The sequence below is a fragment of the Saccostrea cucullata genome, unplaced genomic scaffold (genome assembly GCF_032062105.1).
Source record: "Saccostrea cucullata isolate Sc308-1 unplaced genomic scaffold, CSIRO_AGI_Scuc_v1 ctg926, whole genome shotgun sequence".
NCBI lineage: Eukaryota > Metazoa > Mollusca > Bivalvia > Ostreida > Ostreidae > Saccostrea > Saccostrea cuccullata.
In genome coordinates this window covers 77,978-101,327 of record NW_026940428.1, presented here as the reverse complement: position 1 = coordinate 101,327, position 23,350 = coordinate 77,978, and the positions used below count along the sequence as shown (strand labels likewise).

At 34.1% G+C, this 23,350-nt stretch overlaps 1 protein-coding gene across 4 annotated transcripts; it reads left to right on the top strand.

Moving 5' to 3' along the window:
- Positions 1-2,042: 2,042 nt before the first annotated feature.
- LOC134255401 (A-kinase anchor protein 7-like) lies at positions 2,043-22,919 on the top strand. Of its 4 annotated transcripts, XM_062737913.1 has the most exons (6): positions 17,709-17,723; positions 18,692-18,782; positions 21,923-22,056; positions 22,178-22,320; positions 22,416-22,520; positions 22,632-22,919. In XM_062737913.1, the coding sequence occupies exons 3-6, from the start codon at positions 21,956-21,958 to the stop codon at positions 22,778-22,780; spliced, it is 498 nt and encodes a 165-aa protein (XP_062593897.1). In that variant the 5' UTR covers positions 17,709-17,723; positions 18,692-18,782; positions 21,923-21,955; the 3' UTR covers positions 22,781-22,919. The 4 variants fall into 4 exon arrangements, with proteins under 4 accessions (XP_062593894.1, XP_062593896.1, XP_062593897.1 ...); XM_062737910.1 differs by lacking the exons at positions 17,709-17,723; positions 18,692-18,782; positions 21,923-22,056; ... (1 more) ...; positions 22,416-22,520; positions 22,632-22,919 and adding exons at positions 2,043-2,159; positions 10,439-10,572; positions 10,715-10,878; positions 10,970-11,074; positions 11,253-12,403; XM_062737912.1 differs by lacking the exons at positions 17,709-17,723; positions 18,692-18,782 and adding an exon at positions 2,051-2,159.
- Positions 22,920-23,350: the final 431 nt, after the last annotated feature.

Here is a 23,350-nt window from a genome sequence, read left to right as displayed (position 1 = left end):
GGGGGGGGGGGGGTATAAACGCCTGGAATAAAGTTTCAAACGATTCCAAGGAATTGTTTGAAATTAAATTAGTATAGTAGTGAGAGGACAAAAGGTTTGTATAGAGTTCTGTGGGAAAATAATTGGTACTCTTTTCCTTATAGAGATCTTAATTTTTTAAATGTTAAGTGAATTTAAGGTCAAGAAAAATAATATTTTGCTCTTTATTTGACGACACGACGAGAGGAAATATACATGTATATATAAAAAAAGAAATAAGATTTGTTTTGGTGTGTTGAGAATTGAGAGGAGTTATGTCCTTTGTTAAAAAGGGGGGGGGGGGATAGTTAGAAGAATGTAGATATAAGCATAGGCGTCGGAACCGGGGGGGGGGGGGGCTAGGGGGGTTTAGCCCCCCAACTTTTTTCCAAACATATACTTAGTATAGACATTGAACATTGTTTTTTAGGTTTAGCCACCCCCCCCCCCAACTTTCCACAGATACGTCGCCGTATAGGTTAAAAATGGGGAAATTGGTGGTGTTTGGAAAAAATTAGGTACTGAAGAAGTTCGTCGAACCTAACCACTCCCCCCCCCCCCCCACACACTTGCTTGTCAGGTTTTTTTGATGGAATATTTTTTTATCACTTAGCCCCCCCCCCCCCCCTTTCAATTTGCTTCCGAACCAATGATTAGTATAGCGTGGTGCATTTGATAATGTCCGAGGAAGTAAATAAGTTAACAATGTGCATCAGATTGCTCTTAATATGATAAATATTTGTAGTGTATGGTATCGTTTGAAACTTTAATCCAAGCGCTTATAAAAAAAAACCAAAAATATAGAGTCCATGGCGTTTATAGGTCAAAATTGCAGTTGATAAAAATTAACTTATAGGTACCGGCAGTAAATAACACCCCCCCCCCAAAAAAAAAAAAATCAACCCCCGCTCTTACAATCTCCCTGGTATTATTATATTTCTGCAATATTCATACATTAACTCATTTATTTCAAACATTAATATTTTTATTTTTTAACAAATAAAAAAAAACATTACATACATGTTCCTCATTTAAACCAATCAGGTAATGCCTTCCTATTCAGCACTCCACTCTCTCATTCCTGTTACTGTTAGTCGCCATTTTTTGAGCAAGTAAACTAAAAAAACTAGAAGTCCAGATTTGAATAGATCTATAGTTTCTAATAAACCGACAGAATATGTAACAATACACCCACAGAATATAATTATGAACCCACAGCATATAATTATAGACACACAGCATATAATTATAAACCCACAGCATATAATTATAGACCCACAGCATATAATTATAAACCCACAGCATATAATTATAAAACCACAGCATATAATTATAAAACCACAGCATATAATTATAAACCCACAGCATATAATCATAAAACCATAGCATATAATAATGGACCCACCGCATATAATAATAGATCCACAGCATATAATAATAGACCCACAGCATATAATAATGGACCCACAGCATATAATAATAGAACCACAGCATATAATTATGGAACCACAGCATATAATATAGGAACCACAGCATATAATTATAGACCCACAGCATATAATAAAAGAACCACAGCATATAATTACAAACCCACAGCATATAATAATAGACCCACAGCATATAATTATAGAACCACAGCATATAATATAAGAACCACAGCATATAATTATAGACCCACAGCATATAATTATAAACCCACAGCATATAATTATAGACCCACAGCATATAATATAATCTTCTAACATAAGGCAGCCATGGCGTTCCATATTCCACTGGTCAATGAAGTGTCAGGTTTTGTCAAACTTACATCACCTATGAGTCAGACTAGTGATAGACCATTTTTGACAGTAAGAGATTTCATTTTCTCCTTCCTGGAATCCACACAAACTATTTTTGTTTTCGTTTTTCAAAACAGTGAAAGTTGTAAAAAGAATTTCATTGGCCAGTTCTCGATTACGTAATCTTGTTTCAAGCAAAACTTAAAATCGAGCTCTCCTCATGCATTAAATCAAGCCTATTTCAAAAGAATCACGTCAGTTTAGTATATTCCAAAAGATTCACATTCCGGATAAGAGGTAGTAAATATGGCAGGGAGTCAAAGTCCAAATTATTTTCTGGCAATTCAAGTATCCGACGAAAAGGTTTGTTACCTTCGTAAATAACTTGAATATTTTTTTTTAATCTGCTCTGATATGAAAAGTATAAATCAGAAAATGGACCTTATTCTTTTTTTAATAAAAGTACGTTTATTTCCTGAATAATTATCTCTGTAGGAAGATGAAATTACATTGTCTGATTGGGCTAAGTTGATGAGTTTGATTAATTATTAATTAATTAAAGTCCATAAAACAATACAAAATAGGAGAAGAGCAAACACAGAGCTCCAAAACAACAGAGGTGGGTTCATGTGCCATGGAGGAGTAACCATCCCCTGCCGACCGGTCACACCCGCCGTGTGGTCCTTGTCATGATCGGTAATTAACGGAAAAATTAATACAAATCTGTGAAGAGGACATGAACAAGAATCCCTGGATATTTTCGAGGTGGGATCAGGTACCTTTGAGGGATAAGCATTCCCTGTCGTCCACTCAAACTAGTGATGAGTTGACGAAACAAGGATAATAACAATCTCGTTTGAATTCCACAAATTACATGTTTAATTTAATAATCTTCAAAAGAAAAACAATTTATCATTTACTTAAATGCTGACTAAAGTTTTCCATACAAATTATTAGGCCATTATTTTTACACATATTTGCCTTTTGATTTTTCTTTGTACACAATGAAGACAAGGGGCACAAGGCGTGTGTAACCGGTCGAAAGGGATTCCAAATGCTTATTCCTCCATGACTTAAAGCTTGATTGCTTCCGGGTTTTTTTTTAACTTTCATTGTTCCCAAATGAACTCTGATCCAAAAACAGAAAATTGTTTTTTTTTAAGAATATCATGGTTTCGTTAGGAACTGTGAAGAAAACGAATAATGAATCTCAAACTAAATCTCAAAATATCTATAATTAATACAGATCTGTGGAGAGGGCAACGAATTACCCCTGAAAATTCAAAAGATGAGATCAAGTGATTAAAGGAGTAAGCATCCCCTGCTGACCGGGCTTACCTACTATAAGACCTAATGCACTTATCATGTTGATGGAACTTTCTGTGGTGAAATTCAGTATAAAAAAGGCCTAACAATGTGTACAAAAAGTCTACCAAAATACGACTAAGTGATTAGTTATATTGCTAACATGGTCATTAAAACGACAAATAAAATTTACGAAATGTGGACTTCGAAGGAGGTGATTGTTATTAGTTGTTAGCAAGTAATCTGAAGTTGACATCAAAAGGATGCTTGAGTTTCTGATTGACAATATCTATGTGGTTTGGAATTTCGATTCTTAGTCGATACGATTTATCCTGGTGAGCTTGAGAAAAAAAAAGATACCAGAAATTCTAACACATCTGTTTCGTATTAGGATATTTTACTTGAAAAAGACACTAATTGTAATCTAACAACCAAGCTATATGATAAACGTGATGACTTTACATGTACTTTTCAATTGTCAACTTCCTTTACTTATCCAGCAATATACCTTCGTCGCCCGCATACGCAGTTGATATCTCACAGTTGATTCGCTACGCAAGAGCATGCTCTAAGAATGTACAATTTTTAAAAGGAGGTAAATTATTGACAAACAAGTTGATGAAACAAGAATGTCATCAGTATCCTTTAAAGTCATCATTGCGTAAGTTCTATGATCGATACAATTACCTTGTCAGCAAATGCAATTTATTTTGAGTCAAATAATAACTTTTCGTATCAATTGTTAGGTCATTATTTACACACTGAAATGACGACGGATTTTTCCGTTATTTCCCGATCACGACAAGGAGCACACGGCGGGTGTGACCGGTCGGCAGGGGATGCTCACTCCTCCATGGCACCTGATCCTACCTCTGATGTTTTGGAGGTCCGTGTTTGCTCCACTCCTATTTTGTACTGTTTTATAGACTTTGAGATTGAATAATGTTCGTTATCTCCATATTGTCCCTGTTAGTAGCTAGTTCGTTTTAGTAAAAAAAATTATCATACTCAGGGCATGTTTTAAGTATCGAAATAAAAGTGGAAATGTAAACACCATGTGCAGGTGATAGCGGGTTATTTCCTTAATAATTTAGGAATGTTGTCGATGGAATTTAAATGTATTGTTAGTTGCTCTTATTTTGTCGTGTTAATCAAGATATAATCGATATGGCAGACATTATTTAAAGGTAGATAAAATATATATGGAATTGTTTTATGAATAAAAGTTACTGTTGTTAATTGATAATGCATCTTTGTCAAGTTGAAAGCCACAGCACAATTATTGCCCATCAGAATTTAAACAGTTTGTTGGAGGATATATACCTGTATTTTGAATAGAATCATTTTAATGTAATTCCCAGCTACAAGTCTTCAAAAGATATACGTTAAAGATTCTTTTGCCCAAACTTTAACTATACACGAGGACACAGCGTCCACTGGTAGATATGATATTGATTGTCTTTCTTTGTCTAGCCTAGCAGGGAAAATTGTTTTAAATATTATTTAGATCATACTTTCGCAATGTTTATTTGTGCAATACTTCTTCCTAAAATTTAGAAATATTAGCCAGTTCTTTTTAATGTTTCTTTATCCTGAGTCTTGATATGACAAACAATATTTTAAAGTTGACTTCCTTAATGAATATATGTAACGGACCTGAGCTGCTTGGATCTCACGCACAAGTACTTTAGATGCCTACACGGGAATAACCCATGTAGTACTCTGATGATTAACGAGAATAACCCGCAAATAAAGATCTCCTATAATATCACAAGAATAACCTGTGTTTGGACTCGTATATAACTACGGGGAAGTTAAATGATAAGCCTTATTTAAAGTTTACAAATTTATTCAATAAATAAAAGTCACAATATGTATTAATTAATATTCAATTACAATAAAATTCAATGGAAGTCGGGAATCACCCAAATTCACAATGAATTACTACACTAACACAACCTTCGTATTACGTTAATACGATAAAAAGGGGGGGGGGGCGCACTAAACGAGAATGACCCGAATAGTGAGTAATAAATACTATAGAAATACCTTAGAATAACCAAAGTATTTCTGAAAGAATCTACACAATCTATAAAAGCTATTTAAAGCAAGAAATTTATCTCTATAATTTCTATATCAAATCCTAGCCTTAATTCCTGCTTGAATATTCCAATAAACGCAACTAGATTATCACTTTAAATTGATTGAATTCCTAAAATCTATCAAAGATAAACAATTATTTACACGGAAAGACCTCAAGACTTACTTTCAGTCAAACCGTAACAAAATTATTTAATCGTTTAATATCGAGATTAACCCAATATAAACGTCCTACGATAAATACTAGTAATTAATAGTGAAACGAGATTAACCCGTATTCACTATAAGAAAAATTGATGAATTAATTCAAAAATTACTAAATTCCTAATGAAAAATGCTAAGAATCAAATAAACAACCGCTAACCTCAAAATCTAAATGCCGAGTCCCACCGGCAATTCTTTACTCTCGTTTTATAGCTCTGGAGAGTCCCCCCGGAGACCCACGCGCTTCCCTAGGGACGACCGGCAGTCACCGGCAGCCACCGGCAATAATCATTGTCAAATAATGTTTAATAATAACAATAGATAATCCACATAAAAATATGACAATCATAATGTAAAACATTTATACAATATGACAATATTCCCTAAGTGTTAGATTTCGATAAAAATGCTTAGTACAGAGAAATTACAATTAGAATCGGGCGTGATATTCCACAAAATAATTAACATGATGGCGGTATCTATAAATAAAGTTACAGAGTTAGAAACGATATTTACAACAAATCTAGCGTATTACAATACTGATATTAATCCAGGATAATAAAATTAGAATCATAAGATCATGTTCTTCTAGAAACGTAAGTACAGTGAATCAAAATAAGAAATTTAACCATTTATGCGATCTACACATGGGGAAAAGTACAATGTACAAACATATTAACACGAATCCTATATAAAACAATCGGCATCATTGTCACAATCGTGACATTTTCCCCCTCTTAAAAACTTTGGTGTCCTCACCAAATTCTTAAGATATAAAACAACAATATTTTTCTATATACATTCAATACATTTCTCCATCAATAATAAATTAACATTAAAAAATGTACACTAGACAAAGTCATATACTTTCCTCAGTTTCCCAATCCTAACATACTTCAATTGTTAGAAATTTTTCTTTTAATATACAACAACAAAAGCAAAATTACAAAATGCATAAGTATACCTAAACTCTGACCATACTTACACCACATTCTAACTAATTTTCTTCACTGTAGCTTTCAAAGTACGTTGGTCTGCTAGCCATTGTCAAAAGTCCTGTACACGAATCTTCCAGCACCATCTTGAATTCGACTCGCCTTTGTGAAAGGTATATTACAGCCATTCATAGAAATGAAACTGTCATTCAAATTGATAACTGCAGGCCCAAATTGACTGTCCAACAAGATGTCCATACCTAAGAGGCATTCATCTTCTATTCCCGCAACAGTTATCTCCCTTTGAAATTCTAGATTTCCTAACTGCACTGCAAATTCAGCCTTCCCTAAGACTTTAAGTGGATCTCCATTGACCGCTACAAGGCTTGAAGATTCCTTTAGCTCTGGTCTTCTGTTCCCGGGGAGTCTCCAAAATATTTTGTCGGATAAGATAGTTCTTGCAGCCCCTGTGTCTGCTGTGAACTCCACTCTTATCCCTTGAATCGTTCCCTGAACGTAAATTCCATCTGCCTTGAGGAGCTGTCTCCTAATGTACTCCCTCTGAGTACACAGTTCCTCTTCCCTTGAAACGTCCCTGACGCAAGGCTGGAATTTCCCCTGGTTTTCAATTTTCTCCCCCGACTCATCTAAATTTCCACTTAAAATAGGTTCAGTTAAAATTTTACAGTCATTTTGGCCTTTGTTATTTTGGGTCGTCTCTTGGCCATCGGAGCTGACCCTATCTAGTTTAAAAGCTTCTCCTTTTTGTCTCTGCAATCATTATCTGAGTACACATTCCATTCTGATTGATGACTTGGTTGAAATTCTGGTGCATCAGGTGACATTGTACTTGTAGTTTGGCTTTGGTTTGTCTTTTGCTGATTATCTTCACTTGGTAAAGGTGACATAGTTTCCTCTTGATGTTTCTTGTACTGTGATCTCTGTGTCCTGTGAAAATTCCTATGCGGACACTCTCGGGCATAATGTCCGGGCATGTTGCAGTTGAAGCAGTTTCCCTTTGTCATCTCCATGGAGTTAGTATTTCCTTTCCCAGGAAAGCGATTGTCTCCCTTCCCGTATGGCTTTGCCTGTCTTATAGGGCGACTCTCCTCATTTGCGGTTGAATTGGAGGTGACTGACACATAGGCAGCTACCTGCTGTACTGCCTCTTCGATTGTTGACGGTTCTTTGTGCAATTCAACATACTGTCTTGCCTTAGGATCCCATAATCCTTGCAGGAACTTGGAAATTAAGTCTTCCTGTCTCGTGCCGGCATCTCTACTCGGATGAGCCCAGTCATAAAGTCGCTTAATGTCCGCAGCGTACTCTTCGAGACTTTCACTTTTTCCCTGCCGTTTATTGTTGAACTGGGTTTTATAGACTCTCTTATTCTCTAGAGTTCCGAATCTGGATTCTATTTCTGCAACCAATGTCTCATAGTTCCCAATAGCCTCCTTCTTCAGCTGACCAAAAACAAAATCAGCTGCAATTCCCTGTATTCTTGGTAATATCTGTTGTAACTTCTCTTTATCAGTCCACTTGGCTAACTCGGCTACGGACTCAAACCGATTCAGCCAAACTCTCCATTTCTCTGAACCTGTGTAAGGCGGAAGCTTACAGTCAAGCTTGTGGCTATCTGATTTCTTCGACTCGAACAAATCCTTTGTGGCAATTGAGTTGACAGATTGCTCATTTTCAGACTGTTCTGAATCTTCATTTGATTCCTCGTGATTGCTTTCCTTATTCTCTGTCTCCGACTTGTTGTTGTTTGAGTCGATTCTCGATATTCTAGGCTTCAGCTTGCTGTTTGTAGTATGTCCTTTGTTCACTAGCCTGAGAGTTTCGGTAGTTACTTCCATCATATTCTGCATGGCTTTCATTGTCTGGGACATCTGCTCCATCATTAGCGTCATAGAATCTGTGACAGAATTATTCCGTGTTGACTGTGTCAGAGGTTCTGACAGTTCTGTGTCTGTAGGGATTATCTCCCTTCTTTGATGTAGAGTCCTTGTGGATCGTCTTATTTTGCGTGTAGGCGTTGATATTCTAGCCTGAGTATCTGAGTCATTTTCTTCTTGTGTAGAGTTGTCATTGCTGGACTTGCTCTGTTCCCCTCGGAGTGATCTGTTTAACTCGGACGGCGATAAATCTATGAGGAGTTCCTCATCTGTGGGTTGTCCTCTGGAATGTCTGGGATTAATGGATGGCTCCATCCTAGTCTTGGATCTGGTATAGTACCTATGCATGGATTTTTCTCAACACTGGTTCTGGGTTACGTATCTCTGGATCCACCTATGTACTTGGTAGATCCCACCGCTGCCACCAAATGTAACGGACCTGAGCTGCTTGGATCTCACGCACAAGTACTTTAGATGCCTACACGGGAATAACCCATGTAGTACTCTGATGATTAACGAGAATAACCCGCAAATAAAGATCTCCTATAATATCACAAGAATAACCTGTGTTTGGACTCGTATATAACTACGGGGAAGTTAAATGATAAGCCTTATTTAAAGTTTACAAATTTATTCAATAAATAAAAGTCACAATATGTATTAATTAATATTCAATTACAATAAAATTCAATGGAAGTCGGGAATCACCCAAATTCACAATGAATTACTACACTAACACAACCTTCGTATTACGTTAATACGATAAAAAGGGGGGGGGGGCGCACTAAACGAGAATGACCCGAATAGTGAGTAATAAATACTATAGAAATACCTTAGAATAACCAAAGTATTTCTGAAAGAATCTACACAATCTATAAAAGCTATTTAAAGCAAGAAATTTATCTCTATAATTTCTATATCAAATCCTAGCCTTAATTCCTGCTTGAATATTCCAATAAACGCAACTAGATTATCACTTTAAATTGATTGAATTCCTAAAATCTATCAAAGATAAACAATTATTTACACGGAAAGACCTCAAGACTTACTTTCAGTCAAACCGTAACAAAATTATTTAATCGTTTAATATCGAGATTAACCCAATATAAACGTCCTACGATAAATACTAGTAATTAATAGTGAAACGAGATTAACCCGTATTCACTATAAGAAAAATTGATGAATTAATTCAAAAATTACTAAATTCCTAATGAAAAATGCTAAGAATCAAATAAACAACCGCTAACCTCAAAATCTAAATGCCGAGTCCCACCGGCAATTCTTTACTCTCGTTTTATAGCTCTGGAGAGTCCCCCGGAGACCCACGCGCTTCCCTAGGGACGACCGGCAGTCACCGGCAGCCACCGGCAATAATCATTGTCAAATAATGTTTAATAATAACAATAGATAATCCACATAAAAATATGACAATCATAATGTAAAACATTTATACAATATGACAATATTCCCTAAGTGTTAGATTTCGATAAAAATGCTTAGTACAGAGAAATTACAATTAGAATCGGGCGTGATATTCCACAAAATAATTAACATGATGGCGGTATCTATAAATGGTTACAGAGTTAGAAACGATATTTACAACAAATCTAGCGTATTACAATACTGATATTAATCCAGGATAATAAAATTAGAATCATAAGATCATGTTCTTCTAGAAACGTAAGTACAGTGAATCAAAATAAGAAATTTAACCATTTATGCGATCTACACATGGGGAAAAGTACAATGTACAAACATATTAACACGAATCCTATATAAAACAATCGGCATCATTGTCACAATCGTGACATTTACAATGTTTACTGCGTTTAAATTAAATTCTATAATTGTGTATTTTAGATACTAGATAAAATTTGTAGTAGTAATCGGGACAAGAAATACTGGTATTTATAATCACCATTGACCTAAATCGATTTAATTCTATCTAATTACCAATGATAATTCCCACCATCGGTATTTCCCGGTCAACCATGGATACCACTAAGGGAAAATATTTTGCTTTAAATTCAGTATCTTGAGCTTGCAAATCCAGAATTCAGTATAAAACATAAATTAACAGAACATGAAGCATTTCATTCTGAAAATTTGATGGTGTCACTTACTATTTTGAGACTAGAGTACTTCAGTGTTTTATAAATATGTCGAATATGAGCAATAATATTTTGATCTTCCTCCGAAGATAAAAGAGAATGTTCAAGAAGTACAAAGCTTCATGAAGAAAAAGAATATGAACTTGTCCTACACGATGAACAATTTAGATACTCTTCACATAACACTTGGGTTATATCGACCGGAGAATGACGAGATCTCAGAGTAAGAAAAATAACTGATTTTAATCTCTCTCTCTGTGTGTGTGTGTGTGTGTGTGTGTGTGTGGTGTGTGTGTGTCTGTCTGTGAGTCAGGGTGTGTGATGGTGTATTTGCATGTGTAAATTAAACTTTCCTCATTATATAGAGCAAAAAAAGCTTTGGAAGAATTTCAGGGCAGCTTGAATACTTTTTCGCCACTTACTTTCACCGTTTCAACAATAGAAAGCTTCCAGGACCAAGAGGATCCAGATGACCACGACGTTGTTTATGCTGCAGTGACAGACAATCAAATATTGAAAGACCTCGTAGGTAAGAATTTAAAGCTGTAATACATGTCAGTATATATAGTTGTTTGTAGTTTGTATATCACATAAAATTGTTAGCGTTCATAACTTTTTAGGAGCTTTAAGAAAATCTTTCCAGAAGCGAGATTTATTCGTCACAGACAAAGGATTTGTATCTCACGTAACTATCTGCAGGATCACGGCCAGAAGTAGGGAAAGAGGTAAATTTTAACTCTTCATTTTGTTCCGTCAGCAATGTTGACATATACATCTAAAAAAAAAAGTCAGGAATATTTATATATACTGGTACATTAAAAAAAGTGATACTTTTTTTAATGATTGTAAATGTTGAAGTGATGAGGGGGAAAAAGTTAAAGATCAATAAAATTGTTATTCCAGGGATAACTCGAATTGATCCATCATACTATCGAGAGAAGGCGTCGACTGATTTTGGAAAACAACATGCCAAAAGTATCCAGCTTTGTTCAATGGGAAAACAAAAGTCTGGATACTATCATGTAGAAAAGGAAATATATTTCTAGATGGTTGGACACACAGACGCTTATCCATTTCTAATGTGAATTTTGTATTTACTATCATCTGGTAGATCAAAAATTTACATGAAAGATTTACAAATTGTGTGATTTATAACGTAACTTCTAGTAAGCAGAACAATAGATATGTCATATAGTTTCTCATCATTCTGCAAAAAATAACATGTATACTTATAATTTGACTCTATTTTATTTGTGAAGGATCTTATTAATTTTTCTTTTTACAACGAAAAAAATAAGGAAGGGTTTTATAATTCCCTTGAGTCTTTAAAACATCTGTTTTAAAGTGAAAGTTTTGTTAAAGGAGTATGAGATACCCTTACAACAGAAAACAGCTTTATATCTGCATAATGTAAAACCTGGATTGTCTTATGACAAAATTAAGTTAATGATGTGCATTTAGCTTTTAGATGTGCTTTTATTATTGTGTGATGTGCTTTCTTCATAATGTGATGTGCTTTTATCATCATATATTTCCATTTCTTATTTTTGTCTCTGTGATAACTCTTTGAAACTTAGCGGAGTTAATTTCTATAAACCTGCCGGAATGTAAATTAAGCAGGTCGAAAGGTCAGGAGCTAGGGAGGCCTAATATGATGCAAATCTCGTGCGCATCTGTCTCTGTGTCTGACGCTAAGGATGCCAGATATGCATGAAAATCTCGTGCGGCTGCCTTTGTGTTTGACGTCAGTGGGAGAGGGCTATGGAAATTGGCAAGGGAGTCCTCGTGTTATTTAAATCTATGTCTACATTTTAAAAATATAAATCAACAAATTTATTTCCAGTTGAAACGGAAATATAAGGAATCACTGTCTCGTTCGTATAGTACGCCTGGGCATCAACGATAGTGGGAAACATGGGATAATTTGCATAACGGGCGAAGCTAGACAGTGATTCCTTAACTGTAATTGTTTTATCTTTATGTTATGCACTTTTTTAATTATGAATTATGATTTGTGATTTGGTTATTATATGGTGGTTGATTTTCAAAATGTACATTGCTGATGTCTTTCTTTATATAACAATGATAATGAAATTGAGATTCAATTTCCAATGACATGGTTCACATGATCCCATTTTCTTGGATATGGAAAGCAAACTACACGAGTCATTTGAGATTGTGACGTCACACAATGTCATGGATACGTTATATTGCATTTCCATAACAAAGTCTAAATGACTTTGCCTTTTCATTAGTGCCTTATGATATTTTCTTGTCACACTTCTTTCACCAGTGATCTTACTGGACAGAGCTTCTATACCAAAACTTGGGAAAATCTGAACTGCAAATATTCTAATGTTGTCTATGGAATAGAATGTAATCTGTATGGACTTGTTTATGTCGGTGAATCCAAGGGATTGCTTAACAAAAGAATATCAGGTCATCGATTTCAAATAAATCATGGTAATCAGCAGCTTTTATACAAACATTTTAATTCACCTGATCATTCTATTTTATACATGAAAGTTAGAATTCTCGAAAAGATTTATCTCCACACAAATAGTTCGTCGCTGAGTACACCTTTCCGTAGACAACGAGAAGAATTTTGGACTAGAAAACAAGGGACAGCCTTTCCCTATGGATGTAATGACAATGTCGATAGTGTTGAAAATCTTTCCAGTCCGCAGTGTAATAATGTAAATGTGATGGGACTTTTTAACCATACTCATAGACGTAAGCGTAGTCATGGGCATCGTTCGTTCAATAAACCTGCAATACACGACGCCTCTTTTGATTCATAACTACCTTATGTAAATTAACAGTTAGGTCTACATCATATTCGAACAAAACTTTACTCTGTTCCTTTGAAACTTTTAAATAGTCTTCTTGAAAAGGCCAAGGAACATCCAATTTTTCCTCGTCACCAGAATATAAACTCGGATCTGTGATTATGGATATTGCATATCATAGGCTTTTTAAACCCGCACGCTTCACGGAAGAAAATGCAGCTAAAACAATCCGTCTTTTCCTTAAACTTCAATATGTCAATAAAGGAATTGACGCGGTTAATATAAGTAATATTTTTAATAACAAAGGGTTCAGTCTTGTATTCCACCATATTTCAAGTTAAAGACTACACCTTGTATTTCCTACAAATATACATCGACCATTGCTTCCAAACTTTTCAATTACAAAAACACTTTACATGGCCTGGATACCGACTATCTGAAACATAATCCTCCTTCGTGTTCATGTTCTTCTTCGCCCTATAACTATAGTCCTGCTGGACACGTTATTACAGGTGACGTAAATATAGTTCGTAATGAGTACCTTAGATCACCTATTTTAAAAGGTCCTAAATATAGGGAACCCGATCCTTCAACTGGCGTCGGAATTTCTTAAATATTATGGATTCTGTGGAAAATTACGCCAGACGATGGGCAAGATATGAAAAAAAGACATTGACACCTTGTCAGAATGGATTAAATGTATCAAATCCATGTTTAAGTCCCGTATTAAAAGATTGAGGGGCAATATGAAAACCATATATCCTTTTGTGTTCAATAAACCAGAAGTGAAAAAGGAGTTAGATAGATTACACGATCAGTACGTAATGGTTCCTGCCGACAAAGCAGGTAACAACATTGTCTTTGTTTGTAAGGCTCATTATATAAATTGCATTCTAGAAGAACTTGGATTTAATTCTACAAGTGGTAATCCTACTTATACTCATACTTTCCTCTCTAAGGAAAAAAATTTTCAAAATCACCTGTCAGTTTTGAATAGTTTTAATATTCCACTGAGCCAAAATGAATTTGAACTACCTTATATATATATATTGAATTCCAAAACTTCATAAGAATCCTTACAAACAAAGATACACTGCAGGTTCCAGTAAATGTTCAACCAAGCCTCTTTCGTTACATCTCACTAAGATATTGACAGTAGTGAAGTAAAAACTTCAAGAGTACTGTGGAACTATATATTCAAGAAGTGGTGTGAATCAGATGTGGATACTAAGAAATTCTAAAAAAAACCTTTGGACACTTTGAAATCACAAGACTTTACAAAAATCAACAGCTTAAAAACTTACGACTTTTCAACTTTAAACACAACAATTCCCCACGACAAATTAAAATCCAGGTTTTTTGATATCATTGACAGCTGCTTCTTCAATTAAAACAAATTGGTTCCTATTTCAACGAACAGATGGTTAAGTCTACTTTCTGAAAGGGTCTGCATTATCATTAGATATATAAAAAAGCAAGAGAATGGCAACAATCAAGTTATTCTCTTGTTAGTAATTATCCTACAGTAACCGTTGAATAAGCTCGCTTGCTCTCTCTGATAAAGCAAAGGATAGTCAAAGAGTAACAATAGTATGAGACTATTTAAAATACCAAATAGCAACTTCCAAGAAAAGAAATACCTCTTTCTTTCCAGGCTTTTTGATATCATTGGCAGCTGCTTCTTCAATAAAAATGGAACTCGTAAATTTACTTACCCCGTCATTGGCCATTTGCAAAATTATTTTGTTAAAACAGATTCTGATTGCACACATAAGTACTCTGAAGTTGACATCAAGGAGATGCTTGAGTTTCTTATTGACAACATCTATGTGGTTTTTGGAGACCAGGTATTCCAACAGTCTATTGGAATCCCCATGGGTAATAATTGCGCCCCGTTATTAGCAGACTTATTTTTATATTCATATGAAGCAGAATATATGCAAAATCTTATGTGTGAAAAGAAGAAAACACTTGCTGTGGCCTTCAACTCGACATTTAGATATACTGACGACGTATTGTCAATTAATAATGGTGATTTCCATTCCTACGTCGAAACGATATATCCTGGTGAGCTTGAGATAAAAGATACTACAGAGTCCGACACTTCTGTTTCATACTTGGATATTTTACTTGAAAAAGACACTAATGGTAATCTAACAACCAAGCTATATGATAAACTTGATGACTTTAACTTTTCTATCATCAGCTTCCCTTACTTATGCAGCAATATACCTTCATCACCTGCAAACGGAGTATATATATCTCAGTTGATTCGATACGCAAGAGCATGCTCTACGTATGAACAATTTCTAAAATGAGATAAATTATTAACAAGCAAGTTGACAAAACAAGAATATCAGCAGTCTCGTTTAAAGTAATCATTTCGTAGGTTCTATGGTCGATACAACGACCTTGTCAGCAAATACAGTTTATCATTGAGTCAAATGCTGACTGACGTTTTTCATATCAATTGTTAGTCCATTATTTATACACTGAATTGACGACGGATTTTTTCCTGATCATGACAAGGAGCACACGGCGGGTGTGACCGGTCAGGGGATGCTCACTCCTCCATGGCACCTGATCCAACCTCAGATGTTTCGGGGGTCCTTGTTTGCTCTGCTCTTATTTTGTATTATTTATGGACTTTGAGATTTTATACTGTTCGTTATCTTAATATCCTTTCTTCATAAAATGTATTAATTAATTATTTGTTACCAACATAATTATATATACTTCCCATTGCATTATAAGTAAAACATTTGTTTATGCTTTCTCTTTGAAAAGAAGGTAGAACTAAAATATCATTTATTGTATATATTTGAATTAGTTGTATTTTTTTTTTTTACCATTGATGACTGGTTGTTATATTTTCACCTTCTTCATGATAAAGGATGCTGAAATGAAATATATGGAGATGACGAAAAGTATTCAAGCTCAAAAGTTCATTAGACAATACACAATAGGAATAGAACAAACACGAACCTCCAAAACATCAGAAGTGGGAACAGTTCCGATGGAGGAGTGAGTATCCCCTGCCGACCGGTCACATCCGCCGTGTGCTCCTTGTCATGCATCGGAAAAGCACATAAAAATCCGTCGTCAATTCAGTGTATAAATAATGACCAAACAATTAGTATGAAAGCCGGCAGTCAGAATTTGATTTAATGATAACTTTTAATAAATTGTGTTTGCTGATAAGGTCTCTGTATCGACCATAGAACTTACAAAATGATGACCTTAAACTAGACTAATTAAAGTCTTGTCGCAACAAACTTGTTTGTGAAAAAATTACCTCGTTTTAGATATTTTTTATACATAGAGCATGCTCTTGCGTATCAAATCAACCGTAACTGAGAGTTATAAAGTCCGTAGGCAGGTGATGAAGGTATATTGTTGCATAAGTAAGGGAAGTGAACATTGAAAAGTCGGTCATCACGTTTATCATAAAGCTTGGTTGATAGATTAACATTAATGTCTTTTTCAAGATAGATATCTGAGTATGAAACAGATTTGTCAGACTCTGTGGCATCTGTTAATAAGCTTACTGGCATATATATCGTATCGACATAAGAATGGGAACAAATACATGTATTGACTCCTCGTCGATATATCTAAATGTCGAGTTGAAGGTCCCAGCAAGTGTTTTCTTTTTTCACGTATAAGGGTTTGGACAATTTCTGCTTCATAAGAATATAAAAATAAGTCTGCTAATAATGGGGCGTAATTGCTATCCATGGTCATTCCAACAGGTTGTGAAAGGCGTCCTTATGATGAAGTCTTCCTAAAAACGATATGTTTAAGATGGTTTTTGTAAGTAGCTTTTTGATAATAATTATATTTTACAGTTGGTAGTACATGTATTAAGTTTCCTTAGGCTTGTAAATATATAAGTTATACATATATATCTCCTTTTATCAGCACCTAAAAGTAATTAAAATATACATGTAAAATTTCGATCGTGCAAATCGCGAGTGACCTATTATAAAATTCACGATTCCTAGCGCATATAGATATACTTAGGTACTTATGATACCATCTTTTAAGTATATAGTCTTCTTGCTATCCATTATCTTTAGTTCGATTAATACATGTAGTTTCTTTCCTGGTGTTTTCAAACGCTTGTTGGAAAGGAAGTTATTGAAGATAACATTCCAGCGAAGATCAGTAATCAAGCTTAAAAGTGTAGCATATGGCAATGATATGGTGTATATTGATAAGATTTTCAATTTTATTTATTCATGCAGAATTATTCAACAGTATGCAATGTGTTACAAAATAAATTTGTCCCTGGATATATTGCAATAATCATGGTTTAGAAAATTTTTGAAAATAACGTTTTCTTCCACAAACAGGTAAAATATTTTAGTTCAGAAAATGCAAAAGTAATTATATTTCTAGTTCATAAAATGCTAATGATTTCTCAAGAGATATTTCAATTTTTTTTATAGGGAATCAAGTAGTTATTTAAACTTTTCCATATGTTTATAATACTGAGTCCACAATACAGTCGCCACCTTCCACTAGCCTATGAAGTGTCAGATTTTTTTTCAAAACTCACCTATATGAGTCAAACTGCAGAAAGGTAAATTTCGTTTTGTACTTCCTGGAATTCACGAATTCAGACTATTTTTGTTTTCATTCTTCAAACACTGAAAGTTATAAAATGGATTTCATTGGCCAGTTCTCAGTTACGTAATCTTGTTTCAAGCAAAACTAGAAATCGCGCTCTCCTCATCCAGTCAGATAAGCCTATATCAAAAGATTAACATCAGTTTTGTATATTTCAAAAGATTCACATTTTGGATAAAAAGTAGTAATATGGCAAGGAGTCAACGTCCAAATTATTTTCTGGCAATTCAAGTTTCCGACAGAAAGGTTTGTAACTGGCGTAAATAATTCATATATGAAAAATTATGACAATCAATCTGCTAAAAGTTGTAAATCACACAATGGACCATATTCTTAATTTTGAATGAAGTTGTTATAGCTGTTAGCAAGTACTTTGAAGTAGACGTCAAAAGCATGCTTGAGTTTCTGATTGGCAACATCTAGATGATTTTTGGAGACCAGATCTTCCAACAATCTATTGGAATTTTCATTCTTATGCCAATACGATATATATATACCGATGAGGTTGAGATAAAAATACCCGTCTGCCACATCTGTTTCATATTTGGATGTTTACTTGAGAATGACGTTTATGATAATCTAACAACCAAGCACTACGATAAACGTCATTTCCTTACTTATGCAGCAATGTACCTTCATCACCTGCATATGGACTTCATTTATCTCTGTTGATTCGTTATGCAAGAGCATGTTCTGCGTATGTACAATTTCTAAAACGAGGTAAATTATTGAAGAACAAGTTGACGAAGCAAGAATATTAGAAGTTGCGTTTAAAGTAATCATTTTGTAAGTTCTATGGTCGATACAATGACCATGTCAGCAAATTTATCATTGAGTTTAATAATGACGTCCGTTTTTCATACTAATTATTAGGCTATAATTTATACACTGAAGTAACGACGGATTTTCCGTGATTGCAAGATCATGACAAGGAGCACGCGGCGGATGTGACCGGTTGGGATGGGATACTCACTCCTCTATAGCACCTGATCCCACCTCTGATGTTTTGGAGGTAGGAGTTGCTTCACTCCTATTTTCTATTGTTTTATGAACTTTTGAGTTTGAATACTGTTTGTTATCTCCATATATTTCCTGTTAGTAGCTTGTTTGTTTTTGCAAAAAATGATCATAATCGGGGCACGTTTTAAGTATCGAATAAAAGTGGAATTGTAAACACCAGGTGATAACTGGATATTACGTTAATAATTTAGGAATGTTGTCGATGGAATCCAAATAAATTGTTAGTTGCCTTTATTTTCTCGAATTAGTTAAAATATAACCGATGTGGCAGACATTATTACAAGGTAAATATGATATTTCGAACTGTAATATGCATAAAAGTTACTTTTGTTAATTGATAATGAATCTTCGATGTCTAATTGACAAGTTGAAGGGCATAGGAAGTGTTCTTCTATGTGGAATGTGAAATTTGAAAAAAAAATGCCCCACAACAGTTCAGCTAATAACGTAGGACAATAAGTGCCCATCAGGAATTTAAACAGTTTGTTGAAGGATCTCCTCTCCAAGGGTTAAGGATATATATTTTCAATGAGGAAGTCTAGAATCCTTTTAATGTAAATCCTTCTCCTTCACGAAAATAGTAATAAAAAATACTCAGAAATGAAAGATGAATGGTGTTATTTATTGTTCTTTGATTCCCAGCGCCAAGCTTTCAAAAGATATAAGTTGAGGTATTCAATGTTTAATGAAGGGCTTTTGATCGATTTTGAATGATTTTAAACTAATTAAAAATACTTTGCAAGATAACAACAAATGTGAAACTAACCAAATTCACAAAACTGATAATAAAAAGTCGGTCATTTTGCTCCTTAAGTGTTTTTGATGAGTTATCTGCCCTTGATGAAAAAGAGAACATTTTTAATTTGTCAAGATGTATGCGGTAAATGTTTCATATTATTTCATATTCTAGTGAAGAGATAGTTTATGCATATTTCACTAAGAGATTTGTTTCTAATTTAAATTACTATTAACAATATCTTTTAAAAAAATGCGCTTCTCATAGACTTAAATTCAAGGTGAAATTCAATGGACAATAATCAAAATTTGGCAAATTCCTCTGGTGGAGCATTTTTATTTAATAACACCTTCATATTGCTACCATGATCAAAAATACTGGACCATTCATTAATAAGGTACAAAATATGGTCGTTATACATTGAATACCTTAAATATTCTTTTACCCCAACTTTTCACTAGACCAGAAACACAGCATCGACTGGATGATATGATATTGATTGTCCTTCTTTGTCTAGCCTAGCAGGGAAAACTTGTTATAAATCCTAATTTAGATAAATACTGCCGCAATGTTTATTTCTGCAATACTTCTTCATAAGATTTAGAAATATTAGCCAGTTTTTTTTAAATTGTTTGGTTGCCCTTTTCCGATGATTTACTTAAACTGACCCCATACACAACCTTTTTTAATCTCCAGGAAATAAATTTTGAGTATTCAGCTGTTCAGTATTAATTATTTAGATATTTTCCAAGTAAAAAGAATTATCAACTTCCTTTTTTTATCCTTCGTCATAGGATGGTAAACAAACATTATTTTAAAGTTGACTTTGTTAATGTATACACAATATTTATTGTGTACATTTACGCAAAATGTGTATATTCAATGATTTAATATTTTATATAATATATAAATAATAATGATGACCTTAAATAACTTATCTTAACTTTTCATCGATTATTGCTTCTTACTTCTCGTCTTTTTCTCATTACAAAAAATCTACAATGCTTTAGTTGTAGAATAAAGGAAGAGATGAACACAGAAGGCTAATGTTTCAGAAATTTGATATCATAAGGGCACTGTAGAATATCTTAAACATAATATTCTTCTATGTGTCTATCTCTTTCTTCACCCTACAACAAAGGTTCTGCTGGATTCATCATTGAAGGTGACGTAAATATAGTATATCAACATTCTCGATATTAACTTTTACAAGTCCAAGGCTTCAAAACATGAATATTAACAATGTGTAATATGGACATTGTATGTAATAACAATGTGTAATATGGACATTGTATGTAATAACAATGTGTAATATGGACATTGTGTTTAAAAATACATTTGTAAATTGGTGGAAATATTGTTGAAATTAATGTAAAATAAAAAAAAAATATTGATTCGATATATGTTGTCTCATCCGAAGGATCAGCTTCTAAGTCCTACGATCAGATTTTAATCAGGATCGACTCTTGAGCAAACGCTCTAACCACTGCAACAAAAGGGGATAGCCCAAAGGTGTAACCTGTAGTCTAAATGATATAAAACAATTGACTGACAATTTGTTTCAAACTCCTCAGTTAGAAATTTTCCAAATCGATCGTGATTGCAATAAGGTCATTTTAACGACCATGGTATATTAAAAATGATTACTTTAACCAGATAGCTAAAACCCCTAGCTGTGTATCAGCTTATTTGTCAGCAGAGCACCTGTTATTGGAAGAATAAGCAATGGACTTAGTTGAGTTATAGTATCAGCAGTCTCTTTTTTAAGTAATCATTTCGTAAGTTCTATGGTCTATACTATGACCTTGTCAGCAAATATAATTTATCATTGAGCCAAATGCTGACTGACGTTTTTCATACTAATTGTTAGTTCATTATTTATACATTAAATTGACGACGGATTTTTCCGTTATTTCACGATCATGACAAGGAGCATACGGCGGATGTGACCGGTTGGCAGGGGATGCTCACTCCTCCATGGCACGATCCCAGCTCTTATGTTTTGGAGGTCCTTGATGCCCTTCTCTTAATTGTATTGTTTTATGGACTTTGAGATTGAATACTGTTCGTTATCTCCATATACTCCTTATGGACTTTTAACCTGATATGCATATTTCATTGATCAACGTTCGAAGGACGATATCACTAAGGGAGAATATTTTGCTTTAAATGTTGTGGTACCTTGAGCCTGAAAATCCAGAATTCAGAATAAAACATAAATTTTTCCTGAATTCAGAATAAAAAATAGATTGACAGAACATAAAAATTTTCCTGAATTCAGAACATGAATTTTTCTGAAAATTTGATGTTGTCACTTACAATTTTGAGACTACAGTACTTAAAAGTTGTATAAATACTTAAATAGTATGCAATAATATTTTAATCTTCTTCCAAAGATAAAACAGAATATCCAAGAAGTACAAAGCTTCATGAGAGCAAAAAACAGGAACTTGTCCAATACTATGGAGAGCTTAGATACCCTTCACATAACACTGGGGTTATACTGCCTGGAGAATGAAGAGGTTTCAGAGTAAGAAAAATAATCAATTGCAATATATTTAGCTTGAATTTATAAAATGCTCTCTCTCCATCTGGTTGGTGTGTTTGTAGTTGTTTGTTGGTGTGTAAATTAAAGTTTCCGTATTATATAGAGCAAAAAGAGCTTTGGAAGGGTTTCAGAGCAGCTTGAGTAACTTTTCGCCACTTACTTTCACCGTTTCAACAATCGGAAACTTTGGGGACCAAGTTATTTTTGCTGCAATGACAGAGAATCAAAGACTGAAGAACCTCGTAGGTAAGTACATATTTATTCTTCAGATTCAAAGCTTTAAGATGTAAAAGTTTGCATATCATTGATCCAATCCTAAGAGTGTGTTTATAATTTTGTAGAAGCTTTAAGGGGATCTTTCCAGAATCGTGGATTATTAGTCACAGATGAAAGATTCAATCCTCATGTAACTATCTGCAAGATTACGGGCAGAAGTCGGGATCGAGGTAAACTGTATTAATCCTTCATTTTGTGGAAGTCGTACATATACATGTACATTATTAACAAGTGATATTTTGGAATAAGTGTGTCAATAATCAGTAAATTTGTTTGTCCAGGGATATATGGAATCAACCCGTCGGACTATCGAGAGAAGGCATCCACTTACTTTGGAAAACAACACGCCAGGAGCATACAGCTCTGTTCAATGGCCAAACCAAGGTCGGAGTCCGGATACTACCATGTAGAAAAGGAAATATATTTCTAGATGTTTGGAAACACAACGGCTCACCCATTTGTCATGTAAATTTTGTATTTACTGTCACCCGGTAAATTGACAATATGAAAGATTTACAAATTGTTGTGTGTATAACGTATCTTCTAGTTATCAAAACAATAAATGTATGTCATATTCTGCAAAAACTAACATGTTTACTTACTTAATTTGTTTTTTTTCTGGTGTCAAGGATCTTGTTAATTTTTCTTTTTACAACGAATTAATTAAGCTAGGAGATTTTAATTATGTCTTGAGTCTTAAAGGAATGTAATTTTAAAGTGTTTTTGTTTCAAGGAACATCCACAGGAAACAGATTTTTGTTTAAATTAATTAAAGCTTGCTTAGAATCTTAAAAAATGATATAGAGAAGTAGATACATTATATCAATTGTGTTGATGCATGTTTAAAATGTCAAGAAGACACGTTTACAACAGAGAAAAACTATATCTGCAGTTTGTAATGCCTGGACTGTCGTATCAGGACAAATTTAAATTCATGATGTGCATTTAGCTTTTTGTGATGTGCTTTTGTCAGTATAAGATGTGCTTTTTACATAATGTG